Here is a 22,757-nt window from a genome sequence, read left to right as displayed (position 1 = left end):
TGGTGGGGGTGAAGTGTTTAGGGCTCAGACATTGTGAGTATTGGTATACAAGAGGACAGTGGAAGTGATTCCTTTGCTGAATTCTAAATGGACAATGAGTCACGATTGTATACATTAATCTATTTGATCTACTTTGATTGTTCTCCACCAAATCATCTGCCTGAGACACCTCTATAGTTAAAGAGGTCTTGCGGGGTGTGTTGGTGGTGATATACCAACCTTCATGTTACCAGGGGGATATGGGGGGGAAGGATATTGATCACACTCCTCCGTCGGTCTCCCTTTCTCCAGACCACCTGAGGCCCTGGCTAGTCAACTCTACACAACGGTCCCCTCTTCCCAAATTCATCCCTCTTTCACCTCTATTGCTGAAAGTCAGAGGCCATTGACTCAAGTGGTGAAAGATGACCCATACAGCTGGTTGACATCGGTAGATACTGTGTAGATGCTTCTTGTTATTGAAGTGAAGCTGACATCATTTGCATTGAGGAGGACACAATCAGGGTGTATAATTTGAATAATGGAGAGGACAATATTGAATGACAAGCAATTCCAATGCAAGGTATGAAAGAACAAGTAGTACACAATGTTTTATTTGGACCATAGATATAAATAAAACAAAATACATATTGCGTGACAGTGAAAAGTCTGTTCTTTGTACACTTTAATACTGGTGAAGATGTCAAATGACTCCTCACGTGTCGATACTTTCAGTGCTTTCCTATCGTCAGTCACCCATGTAATGACCTCTAGTACCGTGTATTTACTGTTGAAATGTCAAAAATAATTGACTGCATTTTCCCAATGGGTCTGACATCAACTTTTCTGATCTCGTTTCTCATCGTTGTCTCTACAACCCAATGGTCTGACATGGTTTTCAAATGCCTTTCTTCAGACAATCAAGCATACACTTAGGAAGTTATTGCTTTGTGTACAGTGCATTATTGTAATGACATTAACAAATCAGCAGCATTGGAAAGGACTTTGTACATTGACAGATTAACCCAGAATTCAGATCCAAGACTGACATCTACCAACCGGGAATAACCTAATAAAAGAGAGATGATTAGATGTGACAATGACCATAGGAGTTGGCAAGACCGCATAAACAGATCTGGGACCAGGCTAAGATAAGAGGGGTTAATTTACTGTGAGTACCTTTCTGATCAATAGAGGAACTTAATCCTATTTGGGTACAGCACATTTATATGGCAAAATGTCAACAAAAAATGATTCTTTGTTTGGCAAATAGACAAGCAAAGAAGAAAGTGGAGGATCCTTCAGTACAATCAAGTTGGCATGGATATAGAGTGTTATGCGGATGACACACAGCTGTACATTTCAATGAAACATGGTGAAGCCCCAAAATTGCCCTCGCTAGAAGCATGTGTTTCAGACATAAGGAAGTGGATGGCTGCAAACTTTCTACTATTAAACTCGGACAAAACAGAGATGCTTGTTCTAGGTCCCAAGAAACAAAGAGATCTTCTGTTGAATCTGACAATTAATCTTAATGGTTGTACAGTCGTCTCAAATAAAACTGTGAAGGACCTCGGCGTTACTCTGGACCCTGATCTCTCTTTTGAAGAACATATCAAGACCATTTCGAGGACAGCTTTTTTCCATCTACGTAATATTGGAAAAATCAGAAACTTTCTGTCCAAAAATGATGCAGAAAAATGTATCCATGCTTTTGTCACTTCTAGGTTAGACTACTGCAATGCTCTACTTTCCGGCTACCCAGATAAAGCACTAAATAAACTTCCGTTAGTGCTAAATACGGCTGATAGAATCCTGACTAGAACCAAAAAATTTGATCATATTACTCCAGTGCTAGCCTCTCTACACTGGCTTCCTGTCAAAGCAAGGGCTGATTTCAAGATTTTACTGCTAACCTACAAAGCATTACATGGGCTTGCTCCTACCTATCTCTCTGATTTGGTCCTGCCGTACATACCTACACGTACGCTACGGTCACAAGACGCAGGCCTCCTAATTGTCCCTAGAATTTCTAAGCAAACAGCTGGAGGCAGGGCTTTCTCCTATAGAGCTCCATTTTTATGGAACGGTCTGCCTACCCATGTCAGAGACGCAAACTCGGTCTCAACCTTTAAGTCTTTACTGAAGACTCATCTCTTCAGTGGGTCATATGATTGAGTGTAGTCTGGTCCAGGAGTGGGAAAGTGAACGGAAAGGCTCTGGAGCAACGAACCGCCCTTGCTGTCTCTGCCTGGCCAGTTCCCCTCTTTCCACTGGGATTCTCTGCCTCTAACCCTATTACAGGGGCTGAGTAACTGGCTTACTGGGGCTCTCTCATGCCGTCCCTGCAGGGGGTGCGTCACCTGAGTGGGTTGATTCACTGTGGTGGTCATCCTGTCCGGGTTGGCGCCCCCCCCCCCCCTTGGTTTGTGCCGTGGCGGAGATCTTTGTGGGCTATACTCAGCCTTGTCTCAGGATGGTAAGTTGGTGGTTGAAGATATCCCTCCAGTGGTGTGGGGGCTGTGCTTTGGCAAAGTGGGTGGGGTTATATACTTCCTGTTTGGCCCTGTCCGGGGGTGTCCTCGGATGGGGCCACAGTGTCTCCTGAACCCTCCTGTCTCAGCCTCCAGTATTTATGCTGCAGTAGTATGTGTCGGGGGGCTAGGGTCAGTTTGTTATATCTGGAGTACTTCTCCTGACCTATTCGTTGTCCTGTGTGAATCTAAATGTGCGTTCTCTAATTCTCTCCTTCTTTCTTTCTCTCTCTCGGAGGACCTGAGCCCTAGGACCATGCCCCAGGACTACCTGACATGATGGCTCCTCGCTGTCCCCAGTCCACCTGGCCATGCTGCTGCTCCAGTTTCAACTGACCTGAGCCCTAGGACCATGCCCCGGGACGACCTGACATGATGACTCCTTGCTGTCCCCAGTCCACTTGACTGTGCTGCTGCTCCAGTTTCAACTGTTCTGCCTTACTATTATTTGACCATGCTGGTCATTTATGAACATTTGAACATCTTGGCCATGTTCTGTTATAATCTCCACCCAGCACAGCCAGAAGAGGACTGGCCACCCCCATATGCTCTCTCTAATTCTCTCTTTCTTTCTCTCTCAATCTCGGAGGACCTGAGCCCAAGGACCGTGCCCCAGGACGACCTGACATGATGACTCCTTGCTGTCCCCAGTCCACCTGACTGTGCTGCTGCTCCAGTTTCAACTGTTCTGCCTTGTTATTATTCGACCATGCTGGTCATTTATGAACATTTGAACATCTTGGCCATGTTCTGTTATAATCTCCACCCGGCACAGCCAGAAGAGGACTGGCCACCCCACATATGCTCTCTCTAATTCTCTCTTTCTTTCTCTCTCAATCTCGGAGGACCTGAGCCCAAGGACCGTGCCCCAGGACGACCTGACATGATGACTCCTTGCTGTCCCCAGTCCACCTGACTGTGCTGCTGCTCCAGTTTCAACTGTTCTGCCTTGTTATTATTCGACCATGCTGGTCATTTATGAACATTTGAACATCTTGGCCATGTTCTGTTATAATCTCCACCCGGCACAGCCAGAAGAGGACTGGCCACCCCACATAGCCTGGTTCCTCTCTAGGTTTCTTCCTAGGTTTTGGCCTTTCTAGGGAGTTTTTCCTAGCCACCGTGCTTCTACACCTGCATTGCTTGCTGTTTGGGGTTTTAGGCTGGGTTTCTGTACAGCACTTTGAGATATCAGCTGATGTACGAAGGGCTATATAAATAAAATTTGATTGATTGATTGACCAAGGAAATAAGTCAAACAAAATGGAAGGTTTTATAGTGATGTTAGATAAGAACAGTCTAGGATAGAACACACAAGAGTTCAAATAATTAGTAACACAATGAAATAATAATTTACAAGTTTGTTATTACTATTGCAATTGACAAAATGTAGTTGAACCTGGGTCTGTAGTGACGCCTCGTGCCTTAGATCCGACAGACCATTTCTGTATGGACCTTGCTTTGTGCACAGGGGCATTGTCATGCTGAAACAGGAAAGGGCCTTCCCCAAACTGATGCAAAGTTGGAAGCACAGAATCATCTAGAATGTAATTGCATGCTATAGCGTTAAGATTTCTCTTCGCTGGAACTAAGGGGCCTAGCCCAAACTATGAAAAACAGCCCCAGACCATTATTCCTCCTCCACCAAACTTTACAGTTGGCACTATACATTGGGGCAGGTAGCGTTCTCCTGCCATCGGCGAAACCCAGAATTGTCTGTCGGACTGCCAGATGGTGAAGCGTGATTCATCACTCCAGAGAAGCATTTCCACTGCTCCAGAGTCCAATGGCGGCGAGCTTTACACCACTCCAGCTGACGCTTGGCATTGTGCATGGTGATCTTAGGCATGTGTGCGGCTACTTGGCCATGGAAACCCATTTCATGAAGGTCAAGACGAACAGTTCTTGTCCTGATGTTGCTTCCAGAGGCAGTTTGGAACTCTGTACTGAGTGTTGCAAAGGAGGACAGACAATTTTTACGCGCTATGCTCTTCAGCACTCAACGGTCCTGTTCTGTGAGCTTGTGTGGACTACCACTTTGCGGCTGAGCCGTTGTTGATCCTAGACGTTTCCACTTCACACAGCACAGTCGACCGGGGCAGCTCTACCTGGGCAGAAATTTGATGAACTGACTTGTTGGAAAAGTGGCATCCTATGACGGTGCCACGTTGAAATTCACCGAGCTCTTCAATAAGGCCATTCTACTGCCAATGTTTGTCTATGGCGATTGAATGGCTTGTGTGCTCGATTTTATACACCTATCAGCGATGGGTGTGGCTGAACTAACCAAATCCACTAATTTTAAGGGGTACCCACATACTTTTGTATACAGTATATGGTGTACTTCTTTATCCCCTTAGTGCTTCAGTTCATATCCAATACTATTTTTATGACTAGTCCAAGTCCAAAACTTTATGATGCTTTCCTATAGTTCCATTCACTCCATGAGGCTGGCTGACCAAATGTAGCATCTTGGACTCGAAGAGACTGCCCAGTGTCTTCTCTAACAACTGTTAGGTTTGCTTCAATTGTATCACTTTTGAGAGGCTGTCGTAGCAGAATCAGAATTAGTTAGGTAACATTGATAAATAAGATGTTTTATCTACTTTCATGAATATGCTTATGTGGGAAAGTCACTTGGGGCCCAGAGAGGGGAGAGGTCAGGATAGGTCTATATGACCTAGAGGCTCACTCCTCTCAGGGAGCTTGTCTAGGGGTGGGTTGTATTTGAGATGGGAGTACCTAGAATTGACAATTGATATATGCCATTGGATGAGGTAATGTTTTGGTAATATGAAGTACCAAGAACGAGAAGTTAAACCTTGTCTTAGAGAGCAAACTGAACGATAATTTATAGCTAATGCTGTCTGGCTATGGGATACTCCTCTCTCAAGTAAAAGTCTTCCTTTGTGCAGTTTTCCTAAGACCTGTGGTTCGTCATTGTGAGTTGAGAGGGGTGGATCTTTGCTATAAAATATGTCAGTTGCCATTATGTTGACACTCAGAATTCATTTATAGACACTGAATTGATCTGAGAGTCACAGGGCTATGGTGAAGCTCATATTATTAAAAGATGAAGTTTAAAGTATAACTCTGACTTGTGTGTTGTTTGTAAACTCTCCTTTCACTTAGTAATACAGGAAATTACCACAACAATGCTTCATATGTTCTCTGTTTCTAGCCCATACATTTATTATCTCAATTCCAGGTCTGGTTTCTAACTAAACCAATTACCACAATAAAAATAGGATTTAATTGCATAAAGATGACCTCAGTCAAGATGCATAGAATGGAGGAGATTCGTGTGAGGTATTTAACAGAGAATCTCCTACCAGACTATTGTTGCTGTGTAAGCAGCTGATAGCTTTGTGCATTACCTGTAATGATAATGTGTATTTTGGCACTGCTGGTTATGTTTTCAACAGTGAAAGTAAGGAGCACCTAAGGCCAAAGAACTCTAGGAAAAATATATAACAGGACATGAGGAAATGTGAGACAGCTTCTGCTCTAATAGCAACTCCATCTGAACCACTTAGAAAAATGACCCAATCGTGTCGTGTCTTCAGAAGAATAACGCAACATTTCTGAGAGAAGACACTATAAGTCACACCAAAGCAAGCGGCCATAGACATATTCAGTCATTGAGCCGGTCTCACTCACTGCCCCTCTGTCATACCCCAAACACCCCAGGTGTCCATTGTGTTTGTGGTTGCTGTGGTGTCTGGTTTCCATTACATTGCGGGTTTCCATGGCATTGCCGGTTGCCATGGTGTCACCACGGTGACCGGCGGTCCTCAGGTTGTGTAGCGAGGAGGGGGGAGCCTCCTGTGTCGGAGCACGCGGACAGAGGCTATGTTCTCCTGGGTCAAGAGGCGTGTCACCAGGTCCAGACTGAGGCCGGCCACCTTCTCACAGTTCACCTCCAGCAGCTCGTCTCCCAGCCCCAGCAGCCCCCCGTACATCTTCACTGTGCTGCTGTCGCCCATCTCTTCAACATACACACCTACAGAACAGACAGGATAATGTACAGGAGCATGTTACTGGTAGGGTCACACATACACACTTATTTTATAACACACATCTACAGGCAAATGTGTAGGAGCATGCTACTGATAGCACGGGTACATACGAGGAGTATTATTACATCTGACTAATTACACACTAACACCTACAGGACAGACTGTAAGGGAGGGGAGTATTATTACATCAGACTAATTACACACTAACACCTACAGGACAGACTGTAAGGGAGGGGAGTATTATTACATCAGACTAATTACACACTAACACCTACAGGACAGACTGTAAGGGAGGGGAGTATTATTACATCTGACTAATTACACACTAACACCTACAGGACAGACTGTAAGGGAGGGGTGTATTATTACATCAGACTGATTACACACCAAAACCTACAGGACAGACTGTAAGGGAGGGGCACGCACACACACAACTAACATAAAACATACAACCTTAGGATACAGAAGAGCAACATATTACCTAAGGTTGTATGTTTTATATTAGTTGTGTGTGTGTGTGTGTGTGTGTGTGTGTGTGTGTGTGTGTGTGTGTGTGTGTGTGTGTGTGTGTGTGTGTGTGTTAGGATACAGGAGAGCAACATATTACCATAACACACACACACACACCTACAGGACACATATATTACTAAACACACATCTAACTGCAGGACACGAGTGAAGTAAGTTAACAATAAAATATTCACACCTTGAGCACACAGAAGGGGAACATTCTAATGAACAGGACATCATTACACAACACTAGATTAGAAAGACAACCAAAACAACAAGTCCCCAATCTGGCTCCAGACGGCCCTGGGTTAGAGCAGGGTAGGCTATCTAGGACCAACCCTAGGCTTTTGGCCCAAGTCTAAGTCATGGAAACACTAGACTTTAGGCCAAGTACCGGTGTAAATGGCTGCAGTGTAAGACACTTATTTTGTGTACCTGAGTCGGGTCGTCCTTTTCCCCAGGAGATGAGGAAGCCGAAGGGTCCTTTGGGAGGCCTGCTGAGCTCCAGCAGGAGGGTACCGTCAGGGAAGGCCTGGACATCCCTGCCCATCGATCGAACCCCACTGGGGCTGCCCACATCCTCCACACTCAGAACCATCTGGAGGCCCTTACTGGAGAGAGACAGAACAGCAGCATTGAGGTGACATATATGGGGCACAGTATCATGCTATATTTAAATATATATATATATATATATATATAGACTGCTCAAAAAAATAAAGGGAACACTTAAACAACACAATGTAACTCCAAGTCAATCACACTTCTGTGAAATCAAATTGTCCACTTAGGAAGCAACACTGATTGACAATACATTTCACATGCTGTTGTGCAAATGGTATAGACAACAGGTGGAAATTATAGGCAATGAGCAAGACACCCCCAATAAAGGAGTGGTTCTGCAGGTGGTGACCACAGACCACTTCTCAGTTCCTGTGCTTCCTGGCTGATGTTTTGGTCACTTTTGAATGCTGGCGGTGCTTTCACTCTAGTGGTAGCATGAGACGGAGTCTACAACCCACACAAGTGGCTCAGGTAGTGCAGCTCATCCAGTATGGCACATCAATGCGAGCTGTGGCAAGAAGGTTTGCTGTGTCTGTCAGCGTAGTGTCCAGAGCATGGAGGCGCTACCAGGAGACAGGCCAGTACATCAGGAGACGTGGAGGAGGCCGTAGGAGGGCAACAACCCAGCAGCAGGACCGCTACCTCCGCCTTTGTGCAAGGAGGAGCAGGAGGAGCACTGCCAGAGCCCTGCAAAATGACCTCCAGCAGGCCACAAATGTGCATGTGTCTGCTCAAACGGTCAGAAACAGACTCCATGAGGGTGGTATGAGGGCCCGACGTCCACAGGTGGGGGTTGTGCTTACAGCCCAACACCGTGCAGGACATTTGGCATTTGCCAGAGAACACCAAGATTGGCAAATTCGCCACTGGCGCCCTGTGCTCTTCACAGATGAAAGCAGGTTCACACTGAGCACATGTGACAGACGTGACAGAGTCTGGAGATGCCGTGGAGAACGTTCTGCTGCCTGCAACATCCTCCAGCATGACCGGTTTGGCGGTGGGTCAGTCATGGTGTGGGGTGGCAATTCTTTGGGGGGCTGCACAGCCCTCCATGTGCTCGCCAGAGGTAGCCTGACTGCCATTAGGTACCGAGATGAGATCCTCAGACCCCTTGTGAGACCATATGCTGGTGCGGTTGGCCCTGGGTTCCTCCTAATGCAAGGCAATGCTAGACCTCATGTGGCTGGAGTGTGTCAGCAGTTCCTGCAAGAGGAAGGCATTGATGCTATGGACTGGCCCGCCCGTTCCCCAGACCTGAATCCAATTGAGCACATCTGGGACATCAGGTCTCGCTCCATCCACCAACGCCACGTTGCACCACAGACTGTCCAGGAGTTGGCGGATGCTTTAGTCCAGGTCTGGGAGGAGATCCCTCAGGAGCCCATCCGCCACCTCATCAAGAGCATGCCCAGGCGTTGTAGGGAGGTCATACAGGCACGTGGAGGCCACACACACTACTGAGCCTCATTTTGACTTGTTTTATGGACATTACATTAAAGTTGGATCAGCCTGTAGTGTGGTTTTCCACTTGAATTTTGAGTGTGACTCCAAATCCAGACCTCCATGGGTTGATAAATTTGATTTCCATTGATCATTTTTGTGTGATTTTGTTGTCAGCACATTCAACTATGTAAAGAAAAAAGTATTTAATAAGAATATTTCATTAATTCAGATCTAGGATGTGTTATTTCACTTTTTTTTTTTTTGAGCAGTGTATATATATATATATATATATATATATATATATATATATATATATATATATATATATATATATATGAATTCCGTGCCACATAATGCAAACATTTCAATCTTTGACACAGGCTCAGATACATCCATGTAGAATTTACAGGATACACACTGCAATCTATCCTCCCAGGTGATTTCCTGAACAATGTTTTGACTCCCAGGTCTTCATCAAGTCCCATTACTTTTTGCTGGAACTCTTTGACCTTTGACAGATCACCTGTACAATACTTGTGGAAGAGCGTAGGTAATCCTGTTGTATAGAGTATCATATTCAGTATGGCTAATAGGGTTTCAATCAATATATACTGGGCACACCCTTGTGGAATCAACATTGTTTCCATGTCATTTCAATGAAATTACGTTGAACCAACGTGGAGTAGACGTTGAATTGACGTTGTTGCCCAGTGGGAATATTTTGACCCATTTCTACATGACGTTGATGTCGATTAAGGCAGCCCCTCCCCCCTCTCTGATTCAGAGGGGCTGGGTTAAATGCCATTAGTTGAATGCATTCAGTTGTATAACTGACTAGGTATCCCCTTTCCCTTTCATACCATAGCAAACATGCAATTTGATTTCAGTAATAAGCCATGAAGGTGAATGGAGAGACAAATGATGGTCTGCTGCCTTGTGCCATTTCCAGTTTTATAATCTAAATAATAAAGTCAATGAATGGAGATGGTCTGCTTCCTATATTAAGGTCTCTATGGCAGAACCCCCCATAGAAAGCCATGTAGCGCTGCCCATATATAGCACGGCTGTGTCATACTCCTAGCCTATTAGGTTTCTGCCTCTCCACGAAGTTGAGTTAAGTGCAAGGCTGAAATGTCCTCCTCTCTGATCTCTAGTGTGTCAGCAGCTAGGACACACACACACACACACACACACACACACACACACACACACACACACACACACTCACGTACATGTACAGACACACACACACCTTGCATTGTTGGGTTTTGAATTTGCAAGAAAGGCATTTCACTGTAGTTCTTCATGTGACTTTAAAATTTTAAACACACACACACACACGTACGCACACTAATAAACAAACACACACTCACTAACACAGGCAGTGTCAACAACATCCCCAAACAGTCGATGTTCAATTTCATCACTGCTCCAAGGAACCTTCCCAAATCCATCATAAGATGTTGCAATAGTTTTCTGAATTCCATGTCTTTCTTCGGCAGCACCACTGCACTGAATCTATTTTTATCTGTCAGACCCAGTGAATGGAAACTATTCGGATGGACGACACGCACGGTAGCCATCCATGCATACCAGAGATTCCCGGGAGCCTTGAGCACATGCCATCCGTGTAACATCCTGTCAGGAAGGATCCATGTTGCCTTCATTCATAATGTTTTGACATGAAGTGCCACTTTAGAGAAGATCAATGTGCAAGCTTTGCATTGTGACAGATTGGATGTTAGATTAACTGTTATTATTGCAACAGTTGCCTATTTTTATGTTGCTGACGTCATAGTTCTAATGTGTGTGTGTGTTTATGTCATACCCAGTGACATGTATTCATGGATCTCAAGGGAAGCCAGGCTTCCCCAAAAATTTTACCTATAAATAAATTATGATAAAATAATTTATCTTTCGTCTCTCTGTGTTTTCATAATTTTCCATCAATTCGCAAGTGGCTGATTCTCACCGGAGAAATCATCTGAGGGAGGGAAACAGCGCCCCTCTGTCTCTGTATTTGTAGGCCATGTATCTGATGCTGTCTGGACAGGGAAACAGCGCCCCCTCTGTCTCAGTATTTGTAGCCCATGTATCTGATGCTGTCTGGACAGGGAAACAGCGCCCCTCTGTCTCAGTATTTGTAGCCCATGTATCTGATGCTGTCTGGACAGGGAAACAGCGCCCCTCTGTCTCAGTATTTGTAGCCCATGCATCTGATGCTGTCTGGACAGGGAAACAGCGCCCCTCTGTCTCAGTATTTGTAGCCCATGTATCTGATGCTGTCTGGACAGGGAAACAGCGCCCCTCTGTCTCAGTATTTGTAGCCCATGTATCTGATGCTGTCTGGACAGGGAAACAGCGCCCCCTCTGTCTCAGTATTTTGTATCTGATGCTGTCTGGACAGGGAAACAGCGTCTCAGTATTTGTAGCCCCTGATCTGTCTGTATTTGTAGCCCATGTATCTGATGCTGTCTGGACAGGGAAACAGCGCCCCCTCTGTCTCAGTATTTGTAGCCCATGTATCTGATGCTGTCTGGACAGGGAAACTGATGCTGTCTGGACGAAACAGCGCCCCCCTCTGTCTCAGTATTTGTAGCCCATGTATCTGATGCTGTCTGGACAGGAAACAGCGCCCCCTCTGTCTCAGTATTTGTAGCCCATGTATCTGATGCTGTCTGGACAGGGAAACAGCGCCCCTCTGTCTCGGTATTTGTAGCCCATGTATGTGATGCTGTCTGGACAGGGAAACAGCGCCCCTCTGTCTCAGTATTTGTAGCCCATGTATCTGATGCTGTCTGGACAGGAAACAGCGCCCCCCTCTGTCTCGGTGATGCTGTCTGGACAGGGAAACAGCGCCCCTCTGTCTCATGCCCATATCTGATACTGTCTGGACCAAAAGCCCCTCTGCATAACATGTATCTGATGCTGTCTGGACAGGGAAAGTCTCATTTGATTGATTGATGCCAGCAAGCATTTGGCCTCCCTTGATAATTTTTGGGTAAAATAAGTAGCTGAGCTTAACTGTGGGTTGTCCAGGTGCAGCAAAACACCCACCAAGGGAGGCCAGTTTGGATTTGGCTTCAGACTTTCTTTGCAAAATGCATTTGATTGATTTCAGAAAATTTGGTCCTTGATAATTTTTTGTCTGCTTGTGTTGAGGTGTCCTGCAGTTTAGCTAGCTTCAGACTTTCTTTGCAAAATGCAATATTCAGAAAAACGTGTCCGTTTGTCTGCTTGTGTTGATGTCCTGCAGTAGCTAGCTTGTGTTGATGTCCTGCAGTAGCTAGCTTGTGTTGATGTCCTGCAGTAGCTAGCTTGTGTTGATGTCCTGCAGTAGCTAGCTTGTGTTGATGTCCTGCAGTAGCTAGCTTGTGTTGATGTCCTGCAGTAGCTAGCTGTGTTGATGTCCTGCAGTAGCTAGCTTGAGTTGATGTCCGGCAGTAGCTAGCTTGAGTTGATGTCCTGCAGTAGCTAGCTTGAGTTGATGTCCTGCAGTAGCTAGCTTGTGTTGATGTCCTGCAGTAGCTAGCTTGTGTTGATGTCCTGCAGTAGCTAGCTTGCTAAACTGGCCCTTTTCTAAGCCATGGAAGGAGATGTGGATTTGGACTTGCGGTTTTGACTTATACTGAACAAAAATATAAAACACAACATGCAACAATTCCAACGATGTTACTGAGTTACAGTTCATATAAATCATTTGAAATAAATAAATTAGGCCCTATTCTATGGATTTCACATGAAATGGGGTGCAGCCATGGGTGGGCCTGGGAGGGTATAGGCCCACCCACTGGGAAGCAAGGCCCAGCCAATCAGAATGAGTTTTTCCCATAAAAGGGATTTATTACAGACAGAAATACTCCTCAGTGTCATCAGCTGTCTGGGTGACAAGTCTCAGACATTCAGCAGGTGAAGAAACCGGATGTGGTGGACCTGGGCTGGCGTAGTTACACGTGGTCTGCAGTTGTGAGTCCAGTTGGAAGTACTGCCAAATTCTCTAAATGACGTTGCACCTGTGTAATGATCATGCTGTTTAATCAACTTCTTGATATGTCACACCTGTCAGGTGGAAGGATTATTTTGGCAAAGGAGAAATGCTCACCAAAATGTGTGCACAAAATTTGAGATAAGCTTTTTGTGCGTATGGAACATTCCTGGGATCTTTTATTTCAGCTCATGAAACATGGGACCAACACTTTACAATTTTGCGTTTATATTTTTGTTCTGTATAATTCTCTGTACAGGCCAATGATTATGACGCCGATTCTGATCTAACCATAAATTAATAGTTTGTGCCACTGGCCTGAGATTACTGAATTTCAATATGTAGCCTAACTAACATAACTGGTTCATTGTTGCCCATGCGAGGAAGGCAGGCTAGCACGCATTTTAGCGTGAACAAAACTTAAAGTGTACTGTATGACAGGGCCATAGACCGTCTTGCCAACATGAGAGAGAGAGGAGGATGCCATTGGCGTTCAACTTGTCTACAAGTAGGGTGAGTCGGCATTTTTTGATTTACTTGCGCGCGCAAGCACACACACATCAGTACCATTGGTAGCCACATGATATTTAGCAACACTGATTGAACAGATTTTTTTTTGGTACAGTACCTTTTAAGTTTGCTTTCAGTCTTTTAAACTAAGCATATATAGCCTTGTTGATTTGATTAAATGGCTAAGTGTAAATTGTGCTGGAATAGTGGAGGCAGTGCTCCTGTTGTCTTTGTGCTGACTTGCGATAACTCTGTGGTTATAAATCAGTAGTTGTTTAGTAAACTGTCGAAAACATCCACTTGCTTGACCATGCTACATCATGTGTTATGTTTGTCTGCAATATTTGCTTTGTGGACTTCACTGGACATCTGTTTCTTTTATGGTTTTGTGATGAAACAAACGTATATGTGTAGTTGAATTTATTCCACCACTGTGTGACTGTCTTTTTGTTGTTACAGCCTTATTCTACATCACGGTGGAGTTTGAACAAATGGGTTATAGAGTAAACAACGCAATTATCACAACCGGTTGTAATTAAGCAATAAGGCCCGAAGAGGTGTGGTATATGGCCAATATACCACGTCTAAGGCTGTGCTTGGATATACCACAAACCCTGAGGGGCCTAATTGCTATTATAAACTGGTTACCAATGTAATTAGAACAGTAAAAATAAATGCTTTGTCATACCCATGGTATACCACGGCTGTCAGCCGGTCAGATTTCAGGGCTCGAACCACCCAGTTTATAATATGGCTTTTTTTACTGGCTTGGCTTCCTCAGTGATGTTACTGACGCACTGCACTGGTTATTATACCTGAGAGCAGGGCTGCTGGGCTGATCTCCAGGTGTGTATGCACTGGAACCATCTCCCTTCTTCTTGGGGGACTGTACATTCTGGACTGATGACGATTTCCTCAGCTGCTTAAAGGGTGACCCCTGGAGATGAGAAACGAACATGACAGCAGCCCTAGGCGACCATCCACAATATGCATTTGGATTCATTTTAAGATGGTGTTACTTTTTTCAAGGTATCAGCAAATACCTTGACCAAATATGCACTTTACAGTATAGTTATGAGGAAAAATATTTACATTTGTAGTACACGGTCACAACAATGTTCAAACTAACTGAGATCTCAGTATCCTGATGGATTAAACTGTTTGACAAACATAAAGCAGAACCTCTCAGACTACAATCAAGGTTAGAATCGCTGTAATTCCCTATAATTCAAAAGCTAAATCTCCTCTCACCATGCGTAGGGACTGGAGCGACGGGGCTTACCTCAGTTGGCTGGGTTCTGGGCGTGTAGGACTGGGGCTGGAGCTGGGGGCAGGAAAGGCCGGGGGGACACCCCGGGGCTGGAAGCTAAGCTGCTCCATGCTACTGGAGTGCCCTTTACCCAGCTTCCCCACCCATTCAGGCTGATGGCGGAGAATAAACGACGCAGAGAAAGCTTGGACCTGGCTTCCTGCTGCTCTGTCTCTGTCCCTCACCATCCTGTGAGGGAAAGTGGGAGAGACAGATCAACAGAAAGACATTGAGAGATGGACAACAACCATATAAACAAGTACAGACATGATGAGTCACATCTAAGCTGGACTCAACTTCATTATAAATTCTAGTTCTTAATTTGATCGGGAAAACCTTTTGAAATAGATAGAATTAATCCAGAAAATTGGAAGAATAATTTCACCTCAGATGCTTGCATTAATTCACTTATTACTATTTGGTCAGAAGAGGTCAGTGTTGAGTTAAAAAGTATTAGACTGAGGCAGTGCTCTGTTTGTCTGTACCACAACTCTGACCTAGTTTGTATAAAAATGTTATCAGTCTTTGGAATACCACTAATGCCTATAGGCTAAGGCTGGCTGTCAGACAGCTCCAAATTAGATGATCGTTTAGTAAAATAGAACATTGTGGGAATCTAAAAATAGTTTTCTTCAACATCTCTCTCTGAAAGGGAGGAGGACAGATTAATTTTGGGTCAAACCTATTTGGTCATATGCAAATGAATATTTTGCTGTGTGACCAGGAGTTTTGTTTCGGGAGCACACTCCGATTTGAGACAATCTTCCAGATAATTGTTGTAATTAAAAATCAAATCAAATTTTATTTGTCACATGTTTTGTAGACAACAGGTGTAAACTAACCGCAAAATGATTACTTATGGGTCCTTTCCCAACAATGCAGAGTTAAAGGTAAGGAACATTTAATAAAGAAATAGAACTAGTGAGAGTGAAATGCACAGTTAATAATAAATAAAAAATAATGAGTAGAAAATATAATGGCTATCTACACTGCTCAAAAAAATTAAGTGAACACTAAAATAACACATCCTAGATCTGAATGAATGAAATATTGTTATTAAATACTTTTTTTCTTTACATAGTTGAATGTGCTGACAACAAAATCACACAAAGATTATCAATGGAAATCAAATGTATCAACCCATGGAGGTCTGGATTTGGAGTCACACTCAAAATTAAAGTGGAAAACCACACTACAGGCTGATCCAACTTTGATGTAATGTCCTTAAAACAAGTCAAAATGAGGCTCAGTAGTGTGTGTGACCTCCATGTGCCTGTATGACCTCCCTACAACGCCTGGGCATGCTCCTGATGAGGTGGCGGATGGTCTCCTGAGGGATCTCCTCCCAGACCTGGACTAAAGCATCCGCCAACTCCTGGACAGTCTGTGGTGCAACGTGGCGTTGGTGGATGGAGCGAGACATAATGTCCCAGATGTGCTCAATTGGATTCAGGTCTGGGGAACGGTCGGGGGCCAGTCCACAGCATAAATGCCTTCCTCTTGCAGAAACTGCTGACACACTCCAGCCACATGAGGTCTAGCATTGTCTTGCATTAGGAGGAACCCAGGGCCAACCGCACCAGCATATGGTCTCACAAGGGGTCTGAGGATCTCCTCTCGGTACCTAATGGCAGTCAGGCTACCTCTGGCGAGCACACGAAGGGCTGTGCGGCCCCCCAAAGAAATGCCACCCCACACCATGACTGACCCACCGCCAAACCGGCCATGCTGGAGGATGTTGCAGGCAGCAGAACGTTCTCCACGGCGTCTCCAGACTCTGTCACATCTGTCACATGTGCTCAGTGTGAACCTGCTTTCATAAGTGAAGAGCACAGGGCGCCAGTGGCGAATTTGCCAATCTTGGTGTTCTCTGGCAAATGCCAAACGTCCTGCACAGTGTTGGGCTGTAAGCACAACCGCCACCTATGGACGTCGGGCCCTCATACCACCCTCCTCTGTTTCTGACCGTTTGAGCAGACACATGCACATTTGTGGCCTGCTGGAGGTCATTTTGCAGGGATCTGGCAGTGCGCCTCCTTCTCATCCTTGCACAAAGGAGGAGGTAGCGGTCCTGCTGCTGGGTTGTTGCCCTCCTACGGCCTCCTCCACATCTCCTGATGTACTGGCCTGTCTCTTGGTAGCGCCTCCATGCTCTGGACACTACGCTGACAGACACAGCAAACCTTCTTGCCACATCTCGCATTGATGTGCCATCCTGGATGAGCTGCACTACCTGAGCCACTTGTGTGGGTTGTAGACTCCGTCTCATGCTACCACTAGAGTGAAAGCACCGCCAGCATTCAAAAGTGACCAAAACATCAGCCAGGAAGCATAGGAACTGAGAAGTGGTCTGTGTTCCCACCTGCAGAACCACTCCTTTATTGGGGGTGTCTTGCTAAATGCCTATAATTTCCACCTGTTGTCTATTCCATTTGCACAACAGCATGTGAAATTTATTGTCAATCAGAGTTGCTTCCTAAGTGGACAGTTTGATTTCACAGAAGTGTGATTGACTTGAGTTACATTGTGTTGTTTAAGTGTTCCCTTTATTTTTTTGAGCAGTGTAGTTGGTGAACCCGGTGAGGCAATCATTTGAGAAACCAAGGCTGTTGAGTTTTCCAAAAAGAATATGGTGATTGACAGAGTTGAAAGCCTTGGCCAGATTGATGAATACGGCTGCACAGTAATGTCTCTTATCGATGGTGGTTATGATTATTTTGTTTAGGACCTTGAGAGTGGCTGAGCACCCATGACCAGCTCTGAAACCAGATTGCATAGTGGAGAAGTTACGGTGGGATTTGAAATGGTCGGTAATCTGTTTGTTAACTTGGCTTTCGAAGACCTTTAGAAAGGCAGGGTAGGATATAAATAGGTCTATAGCAGTTTGGGTCTAGAGTGTCTCGCCCTTGGAAGAGGGGGATGACTGCGGCAGCTTTCCAATCTTTGGGAATCTCAGACGATAAGAAAGGGAGGTTGAACAAACTGGTAATAGGGGTTGCAACAATTTCGGCAGACCATTTTAAAGAGGGTCCAGATTGTCTAGCCCGGCTGATTTGTAGGGGTCTAGATATTGCAGCTCTTTCAGAACATCAGCTATCTGGATTTGGGTGAAGGAGAAATGGGGGGAGGCTTTGGCGAGTTGCTGAGGGGGGTGCAGGGCTGTTGATCGGGGTAGGGGTAGCCAGGTGGAAAGTATGGCCAAGCCATAGAAAAATGCTTATTGAAATTCTTGATGGTGACAGTGTTTTCTAGCCTCAGTGCAGTGGACAGCTGGGAAAAGGTGCTCTTATTCTCCATGGACTTTACAGTGTCCCAGAACTTTTTTGAGTTTGTGCTACAGGATGAAAAATTCTGCTTGAAAAAGCTAGCCTTAGCTTTCCTAACTGCCTGTGTATATTGGTTCCTAACTTCCCTGAAAAGTTGCAGGTGAGCTGTAAAGAGTAGCAACACATCTTTTTCTTAACAATCCACTGTCCCACAGCACACACATTTGTATTTGAAGCTGACCTGGTGCCTGTGGCACAGGGTGCACCAACTTCTCTTCTGCTGTCTTTGCTGGTGATGGGGAGGTCTTCAGCAGGGAGGCAGGCCTGATACAGGGCATTATCGTGCTTGTGCTGGAAGTCAGCCCCAAAGACAGACCAACCTCCTTGAAGTTCCCCCCAACAGAGTGCTTGTTCTGGGAGTTGGGTGCAGCCCCTCTCCCCTGGTCTTCCAGGGAGTCCCGGGGGAAAAGGCGGTACTGTGGTGAAGGTATGAGTTTGACCTATAGCTGGCCATTGGGCCGAGTCTTAGGTACTGTTTTCAGAGCTGATTTGATGGGCACTGAGGAAGGGGGGGAAAGGGGTTGCTCTTGAGGCACGGGGGACAGTTTGTGGGTTCTTCTGGGGGAGCGGGAGAGTGAGTGTGCAAACCCACCAACATTGACACGGGTTTCTCAATGGTGTAAGGATTGGGCGGCACCACCACAATACCATTAGTTAAGCTCACTGGTGCCAAACTGTGATTGGACCTTGGTGGTGTTGGCGACACCGTGATGAGTGCTCCATGCCCATTGGTGCCCAGAATTTCCCCTCTCCTACTCCTCTTCATTGTCAACACCCAAACACTCCCACTGCTCCTGTCTGTCTCTCCTGCCCAGCCACGCCCTGTCCCGATGCTAGCCGCCACATCGCGGAGGGTTACCTTCCCAATGTCTCCTTGATCCGCTCGGTAAGAACTGCCTGGCTGGGCTCACTGGTAGCCACCCAGCAAGACATGAGCACCTTCCCCTTCTCCTCTCCGTTCACTGGGCCGTTCTGCCCTTTCGGGGGTGATTGGTTCAGATTCGGGACCCCGCCTTCCAGGAACGTCCCGCACGAGTTGCACTGCCTGTTGAGCGCCTCCTGTGCTACCGCAGCTTTATAATGGCCCCAGCTTCCCCTGTTTACGTAGTCCTCCTGTGTCCTGCGAGCCTTCTTGTGCCATAAGTTGCCCTTGAGGCAGCGTCCTCGCTCGATCACTATTCCAGTTCCTGGATCAGTGTCCATCCGCCCGTTGACATAGGAAGAGAGGTTGGGCTTGGATATGAACAGACACTGGGCCCTCCTCCGCTGACGGAGCCTCTCCAAGTAACTTACCTCTGCATCTTTCTCTAATTCGTCCTCGATTTGGACCCGTGTCGGTGATTGGCTGTTGTGCCGCTGGAGGAGTCACTGAGATTTCCTGACAACGAGGTAACTGCGGCAACTATCGCCGATGACACACCTCCCTTTCCCATCAGAGGAGCCCGGTGAACGGGAGCTCCAGCCATGGACAGCTGCTCCCTGTGGATGGACACGCACACAGAAAGACAGAAACCCCATAAAGAAACATCCAGCATTTTTCCTCCTAACACAGATTGGTTACATGGCTGTGGGATTCTTCTCTGTGATCTGGCATGTGTGTATCCCAGCCTCTACATTCCGAACATGCTCAGCTCTTGCTAAGGGGAAGGTCATCCCCAGTACAGCCGTACTCTCCGTCTGTATCCAATCATCTAGCCTATTTTATGACTTTTCTATTTTACTGATGAAATAAGCACATTAATGACTATCTAGAGTGGTGTGTGTATTAAATAAGCAATTTATTATTCCCAATACACTTTAAATGTAAAATTACAAAATGTGTTTGTCAATATTATTTTCATGATCCTTTCTACAATGACTGAACAGATAACTTCTAGTGGGTGAGAGGCTATATTATTGCACTGTACTGGTAGGGAACATCAAACTGCATGGCTGGCTAAAATAGCTCCCCAGAGAAGAGGGGAGTGATGTACTGTTCTTGCCTTGCATGTGCTCCTCCTTTTATACCCCTGGGAGTGTGTGTGTGTGTGTGTGGGGGGGTTAATTTGGATTTAATTTAGAAGGATTTTGATAGGTTGGCTGTCTTTGCAGGGGCCATTATTACAATTTTTATATCACATCACCTAGTGGTTGGTCGGTATCCAAAACTTCCCGTCCAATCAGTCTAATCTGGAGTGGGTGCTGACACTGTCTGGTAATTGACAGCTGTATGTGTGGGAACATCCCACCTTAATCAGAATGAATATGCTGAGGTAATCAGTAATCTGCTCCAGGACCACAGATGATATTAGGATTAAGATCGAGGAGGTGTTGTAGTTGTATAATTACAGCTAGATTGTGTAACGTGTATGTTGGAAATAGCTGTGAGCGAGAGAGCACCTGACATAGCAACCAAGGTAGCCCAATGGGCCATCATGTATAGGCCAATGATTTACATTAAGTTACCAAATACTAAACTCAGCAAAGAAATAAACATTAAGTATTGCAGTGCATCTCCTCCTCATGGACTGCACAAGATTTGCCTGTTCTTGCTGTGAGATGTTACCCCACTCTTCCACCAAGGCACCTGCAAGTTCCCGGACATTTCTGGGGGGAATGGCCCTAGCCCCCACCCTCCAATCCAACAGGTTCCAGACGTTGGAGATCCAGGCTCTTGGCTGGCCATGACCGAACACTGACATTCCTGTCCTGCAGGAAATCACGCACAGAACAAGCAGTATGGCTGGTGGCATTGTCAAGCTGGAGGGTCATGTCAGGATGAGCCTGCAGGAAGGGTACCACATGAGGGAGGAGGATGTTTCACATGTAACTCACAGAGTTGAGATGGACTGCAATGACAACAAGCTCAGTCCGATGATGATGTGACACACCGCCCAGACTGTGACGGACCCTCCAACTCCGAATCGATCCCACTCCAGAGTACAGGCCTCGGTGTATCACTAATTCCTTCAACGATAAACACGAATCCGACCATCACCTCTGGTGAGACAAAACCGTGACTCGTCAGTGAAGAGCCCTTTTTGCCAGTCCTGTCTGGTTCAGCGACGGTGGGTGTGTGCCCATAGGTGACGTTGTTGCCGGTGATGTCTGGTGAGGTGATGTCTATTGCGGACAGTCTGAGCACTGATGGAGGGATTGTGCATTCCTGGTGTAACTTGGGCAGTTGTTGTTGCCATCCTGTACCTGTCTCGCAGGTGTGATGTTCAGATATACCGATCCTGTGCAGGTGTTGTTACACGTGGTCTGCCACTGCGAGGACTATCAGCTGTCCGTCCTGTCTCCCTGTAGCGCTGTCTTAAGCATCTCACAGTACAGAGATGGCAATTTATTGCCCTTCCACATCTGCAGTCCTCATGCCTCCTTGCAGCATGTGTAAGGCACATTCACGCAGATGAGCAGGGACCCTGGGCATCTTTCTTTTGGTGTTTTTCAGAGTCAGTAGAAAGGCCTCTTTAGTGTCCTAAGTTTTCATAACTGTGACCTTAATTGCCTACCGTCTGTAAGCTGTTAATGTCTTGACGACCGTTCCACTGGTGCATGTTATTTAATTGTTTATGGTTCATTTTAATCCTCTTGGGGCTAGGGGGCAGAATTTTCACTTTTGGATAAATAGCGTGCCCAATTTCAACTTCCTGCTACTCATGCCAAGAATATAAGATATGCATATTATTCATAGATTTGGATAGAAAACACTCTGAAGTTTCTAAAATAGTTTGAATCATGTCTGAGTATAACAGAACCTATGTAGCAGGCAAAACCCAGAGGACAACTGTTCAGATGTTTTTTTTTTTTTTTTTTTTTTTTTTTCCCCTCTGTTCCCTGACTTGTTATTGCCAAGGGATATTTTATAGGAACTTGTTTTCAGTTCGTACCACTTCCCCTGGATGTCACCAGTCTTTGGAATTTGGTTGAGGTTATTCCTTTGTGCAATGAAGAACTGGGCCAACTCGGAACTGGGCACATTTTTGTGAGTTGCGCAAGATGTGAAAAGCAGCGCTGGTTTGTTTTCTTTCCTGTATTGAATACAGATGGCCCCGTCTACAATTTGATCGATTATTAAAGTTTAAAAATACCTAAAGTTGTATTACAAAAGTAGTTTGAAATATTTTGGCAAAGTTTATAGGCAACATTTGAAATATTTTGTAGTGACGGTGCGTTTTTTTAATCGAACAAAAGGACCAATTGTGATGTTTATGGGACATATTTGAGTGCCAACAAAAAAGCTCGTCAAAGGTAATGCATATTTTATATTTTATTTCAGTGTGTTGTGTAGCGCCTGCAGGGTTGACATATGCTAACTCCTTTGTTTACTGCTGGTGCAGATGGTGCAGGCTATTAGATAATAGCTTCTTATGCTTTCGCTGAAAAGCATTTTTAAAATCTGACATGTTGGCTGGATTCACAATGAGTGTAGCTTTAATTGAGTATTTTACATGTGTGATTTAATGAAAGTTTGAATTTATAGTATTTTATTTGAATCTAGCGCTCTGCATTTTCCCTGGCAATTGGCCAATTGAGACATTTGCGTCCCGCCTATCCCTAACTAGTTTTAACTGGGAAACAGTGGGAAACGGTGTT

The 22,757-nt window shown here is 45.4% G+C and overlaps 1 protein-coding gene across 1 annotated transcript; it reads right to left on the bottom strand.

Moving 5' to 3' along the window:
- Positions 1 to 5,761: 5,761 nt before the first annotated feature.
- Positions 5,762 to 15,742, bottom strand: LOC127910645 (uncharacterized protein KIAA1614-like). The gene is made up of 3 exons (XM_052475253.1): positions 14,360 to 15,742; positions 7,478 to 7,653; positions 5,762 to 6,516 (listed from the first exon to the last, which is right to left on the bottom strand). The coding sequence occupies exons 1-3, from the start codon at positions 14,545 to 14,547 to the stop codon at positions 6,308 to 6,310; spliced, it is 573 nt and encodes a 190-aa protein (XP_052331213.1). The 5' UTR covers positions 14,548 to 15,742; the 3' UTR covers positions 5,762 to 6,307.
- Positions 15,743 to 22,757: the final 7,015 nt, after the last annotated feature.

This window comes from Oncorhynchus keta, chromosome 22 (assembly GCF_023373465.1).
Source record: "Oncorhynchus keta strain PuntledgeMale-10-30-2019 chromosome 22, Oket_V2, whole genome shotgun sequence".
NCBI lineage: Eukaryota > Metazoa > Chordata > Actinopteri > Salmoniformes > Salmonidae > Oncorhynchus > Oncorhynchus keta.
This window is presented reverse-complemented; position numbering and strand designations above follow the sequence as displayed.